Raw genomic sequence first — 9666 nt, 5'->3', positions numbered from 1 at the left:
TTCCCATAGAGTGACCGTATCGGTATTAGATAATCGATATTAAATATCATATGTAAATCGATACATCGATGATTATGTGTCATGATGTCATGCGATAGAATACCTAATCAACAAATCATACGGTCACACACACATAGGCCCTGGCCACTGTTTACACGAATTTTGTTAATAAAAATATTTCATACTTTAATTGCGTGCAGGGCAACTAAATAATAAGTGAACCAAAATTAGCTATAGCGAGACATATAGCGCAAATATGACCATAGAAATACAGAGCACACAAGTTTTACTACAAATAACGAAGTAAACAACAACGGAACAAATCTTTTTTTTTTCTAATAAATATCGACACAACTCAGAAGGAATCAAAGTCATAAATCTGAGCATAATTCACTTGGTACCCCAGCCACAGGTAAATTGGTGTTGTATCACATACTTGACAAAGATTCAACCATTTCAGAGCAACCAGAAATTGCTGGAAAATTCGACAGCCCAAGAGAATTAGTGTCAAATTAGTTTTTGTGTTGTGTGTGTGTGCGTGCATAAGAAAAGAAAACGAAATGTTTGAAAATTTGTTGGGTATTTTTCGAAAACGACGTCGCTGTGAAGAAGAACATTTGCCATCTGATCCGCGAACCAGCATTAATAATAATTACGACAGCAGTGATGAGAATGATGATGTCGATGACGTTGAGTGTCCAGCTGCGTGGAACGGCGCACATATTAACAACTTGCAAATCGATAGGTAATTAATAACTAAATAAACGCTCTCTTTTCTCTCTTCTTGCAGCTGGTGAGAGTGTGTATGTGTGTGTAGCTATCATATAAACAAATAATAATAGCAGAAGCCAACAACAACAACGCATCCCACGCATAAAAAAAGCTTATGACATTCCAATAATATAGTCAAACACTTTCAAGATCAAGTTCGCTCAAAAGGCGCCAACTTTTGAAACTGTAACGCTGAGAGCAAGAGCAAGAAGAGAGCGCGAGCGCTAACGAGAAACGGTCAGCCAAAAAATAAAATAAAAGAAAAGAGAGAACGACTTAACGCGAACAGACAACGAGACAGTTGATTGGTTTGCTTCGCCAAACAAACGCCACTGGCAGCAGCTGCGGCAGGTGTCAGTTCGTCCACCCTGGATCAGCTGCAGGATATGGATATTGATGCTCCATTGGCGCATGGCATGCAGCAGGAGCACAACAACCACAGCAACAATCATCATCATAACAACAGCAGCAGCTCATCCCACGGCTACCACTCGGAATCATCAATGAATTTCGATTACTTACAAGGCCTGCGCGCCGATGCAGCTGCGGCATCAACATCCTCGGTGGCCGGTGGTGGCAGCAGTGGCAGCAATGCGTATGGACTTGTCGACGACAGTAGAGCACTGGACAGGTTGTTATTCCTCCTCACTACATAAAACTACTAGTCTCAACACAACAAAAAAAAATCATCTCAACAAACAACAACCACAACAGAAAACCAAAATCAATATCCAAAAAGAAATCGTAAACGATTCAAAGAAAAAACGTTAAGTTTCTTATAATTTGTCGCCTTTTGTAGTTATCTCTCTGTATATTTTATTTGCACGCTGCTACCTTAAGTTCAGTCAGCTTTTTAGCATATCATTATCAACTTATTTATTTACTTCTCTTTTTCATACATATGACTCTTTATGGTAGTACATAGTAATACATACATAATAATAATAATAATAATGATGGTGGTAGCCCAAATGTGTTATTGAATGGCGCCCACACAATATCCATAAAAAAATAACAAAACCATTGTGTGAGTGCCTCTTAAGTATTACTTAAGTTTCTCGGCAATACTGACTGACAGCCTAACAACTTAACAACAACTTTGCTTGTCTACTTTCATATCAACTCAACCAACAAAAACAACCTCAACAACAACAACCAAACAACTTCTAATAACCAACATTGGGTAGGCCTTACAATGTGAACGAGCGGTAAATCAACATTCACGCATAATTCTTTATTTTCTATGGAAATTAATCTTGTCCCACTTTTTGTTTTGGGTAGATTTGTTACAATACTCGATCAGTTGGATGCGCGTGTGGAGAAGTTCCGCAAGGATGCATTGAATTTACAAGAGAAGAAAGACTACCTCTTAATGTCCATGGATCTCATCAAGAGCAATGAGATGCTGCAGAGCATGACCGAGGGTAAGTTTCAAGTTAAATATTGTAAAGTTTAAATCCTTACAGAGTGAAATCAGTTTGGTAAAATGTCAACAATCATTTCTTCAGTATTTTTTGTTAATTTTAAAATGTAGTAGGTGTCTAAAAATGCTTTATGAATTACTAAACATAAATCATAATTCTAAAAATAAAGCATTCTTGGGTTATAACGAAATAATAAAACTTTCCTCAATTTTGTTTTAAAGTAAAGCGTCTAATAATTTAAGCTAATATAATATTCAAATTTGTAATATTTGATTGCAATTTAAGTTTATAACAGTGGTGTAAACTCACAAATTATATTTCTGTTAATGATTTTTGACTTTCATATCATATATTTATTTAATATGAATTTATTATTACTCTTTTTTTAATATTTATTTAGCTGAATTTCACTCTGCAATTGAGATTTTAATTGAACACAAGTTTTTAAAATGTGCTAATACAAATTGTTTATATTCCAGCTGAACGTGAAGAGATTATGCTCTACATTCAACGAGTCAGTTCACGCCTGGGCACCGTTGAGCTCAATGTACGCACTGTGAGAGATGTATCCCAGGAGGATTCTCTCAGCCAGATCAATGCCTTGATCGACACCATGATCAAAATGGGTGATCCCGTGATGGCCCGCCAACGTTGCCAGTTATATTTAAATGCCTGCTGCAGCAGCACCATGGATCCAAGCAACCATTTGGGCACAGTGCACGAGGCGGATATCGGACCCATCGATAAGAAATTCGAGAGTGCTCTGCTTGGTTGCACTTTGGATGATCAAAAGAACATTAAGAAGCGTTTACAGGCATTGATGGGCTATCTGAATAAGCAAACTGTTACCAATTAATTTTGAAAGCTACTGTAGTTACAAATATCCAGCGATATATGTTAGACACATTTATAAAAATAATAATAATAATACGATGTTATGAGCGAATGGGCGAAAATACGATAATACCAAAACGAAATTGATATACTTAATAACAAATAAAGCAAATCTAAATAATGCACACACAGCATAAAATCATTGTTTTTATCGCTGTTTATTGATCACTATTTTACTAATTTTTATGATTACACGCCCGGATAACAAATGTCTTGCGGTTTCAACACTCGATCACTGAGCACCCAAACGGAGCCCTCGGCACCAAAGAATATTTGCTGTATATTTTTAGATGTTAGATAAATAATCTCATTGCCTTCGGCTGTTAAATTCGCCAGCTGGGCGCAGCGTACAACGGCGCCAAACTTTGGCATCACATAGAAGAGAGCGCCGAAGTAATCGATTAACATGCTGCGACTGGGACCCAAAAGACTTCCCAGTCGAGTCAGTTGCACCGACAGTGAACTGGAGGCAACGGAGTTGGAGTCTGTCAACTGGAGTTGCTTCACCGAGCTGTAGAGCACGCCATCCTGATCGGAGACAATCAGTTCTCCCTTCAGTCCAAAGGTAAAATCAATGGGACGAATGGGAAACGTCTGTCGCATATTCTCGTACTTGTTGCTCATCAGATCTCGTTGATGCCACGTTTGCTCCAGTATATCATAGGCCAAGATGTGTGGTCTGCTATCCTGTATGAAGTATATATGACGTTCCAGCTCGCAGCTGCTCGATTTGGGTCCCAGCTGCACCACCAGACTCTGCGTGGCATTGGCATCGATGTACTGACCACAATCGATGCGCAGCAGCTCCGCATTGTTGCGCATCAGATCGAAGACCAAGAGTTTGGGTGCACAGCCGCCATCCGGCCAGCCCAGATCCATGACCCACAGTCTACTCAGACTATCCACCTGGGTCCAGTGCGTCTGCTGCAAGCGTGTGCAATCCGAAGCAGCTTCGGCTCGATTCGCATGTGTTTCACTATTAGGAAAAACCACTGTGCGCATGGGCAAATATGAAACTGGCCACTGTGCTTCGATGAGCGTGGGGAAATCATTGTGTGTCACACTTATGCTGAGAAACACTCGCGAAAAGTGTGTGGACAAGTGCCGCACATTGTAACTGGAGTCATTGAGGCCAGCCTGTGACATTAGCCAGGCGCCATTGATCGACACCTTAAAGATCACCACAAAAACGACGTAGAGACGATACCGCATTTGTGTGTCCATTGTTTGGAGCGAATGGAGTGCAACTGGAATTGCAACTGTAAATCAGCAACTGCTTACGTTGTATGTAAATAGAAATATGGCCAAGTCAAGGCAGTCCAAGCCAAGTAATGCGTCCAAAATTTGTCTAGCTCAGCAAATGGGATATCGTGTGTCAGCCGACCAATGAATTAACCCGTCAACCTGCATTTCGTTGATTGCCCAAAATAAAGTCATAACATTCGTTATTCTTATGTGACGAAATGCTTTTTACTATTAATAAAATAACAATGTATTTTTTTTTTTTTGCTTTTTAATCTGCAACTCATGCCACTTTCTTATATAGAGTACTTAATTTTTAATAATTTATTGTGGTGAAACCCATAGAGTATTATTTATTAATTGGATTCGGTTTTCCAAACACAAATAAATTTAATAAAATACTGATTAATACTAATAATATGTTTGTATATTTTTTGTATTCAAATTTTGTGATAACTTTAATAACACAAAATACAAAATAATGATTGATTTGCAGAACTTATAAAATTAAAAGACAAATGATAAAAAGATAGAATTTTTATACAATTTTTAGTGTTATGTAATGTTTGAATATTAAAAATGTTTTTAAAAAAATCTAATACTTGTCAATATGAAATAACATAAATTAAAACAAGTAAGAAAGCTACAGTGGAGTGTACTCGACTGTGAGATACCCGCTACCCATTTTGAATAAAATAAATATAATTTGCTGTATTTTCTCAAAATATACCGAATATACTGCAAAAATACTAAAAATATATCAAATGGTATATTTGGTATATCGACATAGTACCGCATTCAAAATATACCATAGACGGCACAATATACCAGATTGTCAGCCAAAGCAACTAAGACCCCTAGTAAGTAGGCGTTTTTGCCCATACAAAAATATTTCTTTTATAACTTCGACAATTTTTATCTGATCGCAACCAAATTTTCAGAAATCATAACTACTATAGTAGTTATTATATATACCAAAATTCGGAACTCTAGCTTTGTTACGCTTGTTATTCGATTTTTTTGTTTTGCGGGGGCGGAAGTGGGCGTGGCAAAAATTTGAAACAAACTTGATCTGCGTGCAAACATAACAAATGTTGTCGAAAAAAAACTATAGCTCTATCTCTTATAGTCTCTGAGATCTAGGTGTTCATACGGACGGACGGACAGACACACAGACGGACAGACGGACATGGCTATATCGTCTCGGCTGTTGACGCTGATCAAGAATATATATACTTTATAGGGTCGGAGATGCCTCCTTCTACCTGTTACATACATTTCCTGCCGGCACAAAGTTATAATACCCTTCTACCCTATGGGTAGCGGGTATAAAAAATATAATTTATGCAAATTAACTACCATAGCAAAATATTAATTAAAGACAAATAGACGACAAAAATTGTTGAAGTCAGCATTATTTTTAATTGAAATTACTGACAAAAACGTGTGTCAACAATGTGTAGTGTATTTCAAATTCGTTATGTTGTTATATAAATAGTTTTTCTTTATTATTTGTTTGTTATTTATTTATTTGTCTATATGCGCGTGTATTCAATCAGTCAAGAGATGCGTTGCAATGAGTCAGTTCTATAAGCGTTATCGCTGTTGACAAGATATCAGTTAAATCAAAAATACCATGCAGTATAGAACTGATAATACTTATATGTACATCCAGCCAATATGTTATGATTGTAAAGCAATTATGGAAGGCTGTCTTTACTCTCTATGTATAACTCTATAACATAACATTAAACTTCAACGACTAATTGAGATTGTTTATTTAACTTTGCCACTGAACCTTTCATAGGCTTGTAATTCCCCTAATCCAATTGAGTCTTAAGTCCTAAGGTTTTCCCCAGACGTATTATAATCTATCAAGCATCTGCTATCAGTCAATATACTATTTTCTTGGAAAAAAGCTTATCTCTGGTCAACTTTTAGTTTGGTTTGATCATAAAAGACCACTTGCTATGTGAAGTTTACAAATCAATTGATACTATTTTTATGCAAGATGTTTTTTAGTTCACATTTTTATTCTGTTTTTAATTGATAAGATTAGAGGGTTCAATTTATGATATTTGGGAAGAATACCAAACTTAAACGTACTCCGAATTACTTTACTATAAATGTTTCTTGACCTAATGAAATTATATTTAATTGAGTAAAAACATAATTTTTAATATTTCTATTGGTCATTATCTAATCTTTAATAAGCATTACGAATTACTTCCATAATTTTCGGGTGTGTGCGCCTATTTGAACAATTGTTGATAATAACTTCCTGCGTTATTTGTAAATCCCAAAAAACAAAGGTCTAGTATTCATAAATCGTACAAGTTGTTTTTATTTGTCGTTAATCAATATGAATATAGAAAGAATATAAGTTGTGTTATCACAGATGGTTAAAACCCATTTGTCACTGCCTCGTTTTATTTGCACAACTTTCGTCACCCGAGAAATCGTACTAGAATTTCTTTAGATGATATCTTAATCAATTTTTTTTAGCAATTATATTGACCATAAATACATTTTTCTATTACTGGCAATTGGCTAATAATTTACTATGCGTCAGAGTATCATTCAGATGAAATTGATTTGATTACAATTTATAATTCTGAATTGTTTTTTTTTTATTATTCTTATAGATAGTGTCTTTAATTTCTTTTTATCAGTTTATAGATGAATCGAATACAATTTCTTCTTTTAGTATTATATGTTGTACCCAAGTTTATGTTGACTATTTTTAAGATCTTACTCATCTAAGATGTCTGATAAAGGGTTTCGGAAATGAGTTCAGTCATTTATATCTCAGTTGTTGAGTTTGGTTCGTCAGTAGGCATTTTTTTCGCCCCATTGTTAATTACCAAACTCTTGTTATCAGTCGATTGTTACTGTTTTTATTTTATATTCTACTGCGCCCCGATATGATTAAAGCTTTTAACGCCTCAATATTTCTACTCGAATTGTGAGCGACGAACGGTTCAGTTGTTATTTTGTTTTGGCCAACGACAGATCGTTCGACACATACGCGGAGAGGCTAATACTATATATACTTCAATATATATATATATTTATTTACACACCTATATTAAGGAATAAACGCAACACTTCTCGAAATGTGTAACGCTCTATGTGAATGCCTTAAGTGCCCTGGCAAAGTGGTTTGCTGGTAAGTTTTGACTGTGTTTCATTGTGACTCAACTCAAGGTGTGAAAATACAGTCATTAGACGACATATGCCATAGACTATATAATACTTTTAATAAGCGTTTTTATGGAGTTCAGCTTGGATTAAAAACTCCATTGAAAGTGTTCAGTGGAAGTGTTCTGCAGTACTTTGTGGATCTCAATGCTTACTTCACCTTGATTATTGCATAAACTGTATTTAGTATAGAACCGAAAATACTTGAAAATCGAGTATTCTCAGTTCGTTAACACAGACTAATTTGTCTTTTTTTGGCACAAACTGCGCTTCATTGTTCACTAATTTGAATTCCAGTTTTTAATTACTAATTTCTTTTTTCCTTTTACATTTTAGCTGCTGTTCATGTGCCTGCAAAATGCTGTGTAGCATTCTCTTCTCAGTCATACTCCTGGCGGTGATCATTGGATTGATCGTCTACTTCACAGTCTACCACAACAAGGATAACGGCGATTCAACGAAGGCGCTGCAAAAGATGGCTCCCATTGTTAAGCGTAGTATACGCGATTACTTCCATAAGGAATATTGATTTGGAAGCACGCCAAGAATTTATATCATAAGTCATATACTGTAGTAATTTAGTTATCGAACGAAATAAGAAATAATACTAATACCCGAATCCTAATCATATCTCTGCCTTGTGTTTCTGTCATAATCTTATCTGTCGTGCGTTGAGCCCAGAGACTTCTTATGCTGGGGTTTTTGTCGTTATCACTCGATTGGACTGAGCCGAATAGTAGTTGGTATGGCCTATTCAAATGGTACTTTCCGTACGGTTTGGGCTTTGGTTTCTTGTCGACCGATAAGCGACGCTAATAACATTTTATGATTCATCGAAGTTTGCCAATATTTGTCGAATATTTTTCCGGGAAACGTAATTAGCCAACGCATAGACAGCGTTAGCTCTACAGCATAAAAGAAGGAGAGAGAACTAGGTAAGAAAAGAGAGAAAGAGAGAGAGAGAGAAGGACGCCCGCTGGGTAAAACCCTCGTCCTCAAGCAGCTGTTAGGTAAACGGAGTTTCCCCGTATACACATTTCTGCCTTTCTGCTGTTGTTGTTGGACTGGTCAGGTAGTCGCCCGTCAGCATCGAGGGTTGAAAAATGGCTGGTGGCCTAAAGTCTGAGGTCTGTGCATTGTGAGTATAAACTGCGTCTTGCACTCTCCTCTCACGTCAATCATAGTTCAGCCTTTGCCCGCTTAACATCAGGTTCTTTTAACTCCTCGCAACAATGTCCAGCGCGAATACAACAATGTATTACTCTGCCGTGGAAGACATGTTCAAGGATATGTTGATCGATACTACCGAAACCAAGGAACAAGAAATGGATACTGCCGCGAATGATATTACATGGGTGGACACACCTAAGCGATCGGTGCGCATTCGTCGCCTCAATCTGTTTAAGGATAAGCCAGAGTTTGTGATCTGTCGCCGCATTATCGCACCATCGAAACTAGATCTATCGCCCAGAAGTCAAGAGCTGCAAAAGGAGCAGCAGAGCAAGGAACTGCTTCGTCTGCGCCGTGAACGTCACGAGGGAGAGCAACGTCCTCCTGTGCGACGTCTCACCATGCGCCTTTAGGGATGATGGATACTATGTGAGAGAATATGTGATCGACAACTGCCTTTCGATTTTCTAGTGGTTCAAAGTGCTTCCGAGATTTATGCTTTAGTTTTAAGTAGATGTAAAAAACAGCGAACGCTGCAAAGTATGCCATGGTGATTTTATTAGCTAATATACAAACCTATAAAAATATACAAAAAAGAGCTTTTACTTTGAGTCAATTACACAGCGAGAAAATGGGGGCAGCAAATGCAAAGCGCAAGATAAGAATCATTTCGAATAATGTGCATAACATTGGATGGTGGGGAAGGGCTCTAAAGATATCATAGATAGTGGAGAGTTGGAAAAGGAAAAAGCTACCAATGAAATTATTGTCCTCGATATTTAAATTCTCTCTTCTGGTTCCACTTGGAGAATTAAAAAAAAATACCGAATCCAACTGATTCAGAGAGAAAAAGAAACCGTATAAAGGTTTATATTAAGTTCCGATTAAAAAACATGTAGGAATATACCTAATATACCTTAGTGAATGACATTCTGATCGCAATCTGAATAATCATGAATGGCAC

At 36.9% G+C, this 9666-nt stretch overlaps 4 protein-coding genes across 5 annotated transcripts; 3 read left to right on the top strand and 1 right to left on the bottom strand.

Annotated features, from left to right (window-relative positions):
* The first annotated feature begins 560 nt into the window (after nucleotides 1–560).
* Nucleotides 561–3051, top strand: LOC132789250 (BAG family molecular chaperone regulator 2). 2 transcript variants are annotated; one of them, XM_060797138.1, is made up of 4 exons: nucleotides 561–745; nucleotides 1959–1979; nucleotides 2053–2195; nucleotides 2675–3051. In XM_060797138.1, the coding sequence occupies exons 1-4, from the start codon at nucleotides 561–563 to the stop codon at nucleotides 3049–3051; spliced, it is 726 nt and encodes a 241-aa protein (XP_060653121.1). The 2 variants fall into 2 exon arrangements, with proteins under 2 accessions (XP_060653121.1, XP_060653120.1); XM_060797137.1 differs by lacking the exon at nucleotides 561–745 and adding an exon at nucleotides 1158–1402.
* A 194-nt stretch (nucleotides 3052–3245) lies between these two features.
* On the bottom strand, nucleotides 3246–4359 carry LOC132789245 (uncharacterized). Its single transcript, XM_060797130.1, has one exon. The coding sequence runs from the start codon at nucleotides 4311–4313 to the stop codon at nucleotides 3279–3281; it is 1035 nt and encodes a 344-aa protein (XP_060653113.1). The 5' UTR covers nucleotides 4314–4359; the 3' UTR covers nucleotides 3246–3278.
* Nucleotides 4360–7314: 2955 nt separating this feature from the next.
* Nucleotides 7315–8162, top strand: LOC132790551 (protein midgut expression 1). Its single transcript, XM_060799119.1, has 2 exons — nucleotides 7315–7500; nucleotides 7869–8162. Exons 1-2 carry the CDS (start codon nucleotides 7448–7450, stop codon nucleotides 8059–8061), a joined length of 246 nt encoding a protein of 81 aa, XP_060655102.1. The 5' UTR covers nucleotides 7315–7447; the 3' UTR covers nucleotides 8062–8162.
* Nucleotides 8163–8687: 525 nt separating this feature from the next.
* Nucleotides 8688–9272, top strand: LOC132792545 (uncharacterized). The gene has a single exon (XM_060801965.1). The coding sequence runs from the start codon at nucleotides 8765–8767 to the stop codon at nucleotides 9113–9115; it is 351 nt and encodes a 116-aa protein (XP_060657948.1). The 5' UTR covers nucleotides 8688–8764; the 3' UTR covers nucleotides 9116–9272.
* Nucleotides 9273–9666: the final 394 nt, after the last annotated feature.

Source organism: Drosophila nasuta, chromosome 3 (assembly GCF_023558535.2).
Source record: "Drosophila nasuta strain 15112-1781.00 chromosome 3, ASM2355853v1, whole genome shotgun sequence".
Classification (NCBI taxonomy): Eukaryota; Metazoa; Arthropoda; class Insecta; order Diptera; family Drosophilidae; genus Drosophila; species Drosophila nasuta.
This window is presented reverse-complemented; position numbering and strand designations above follow the sequence as displayed.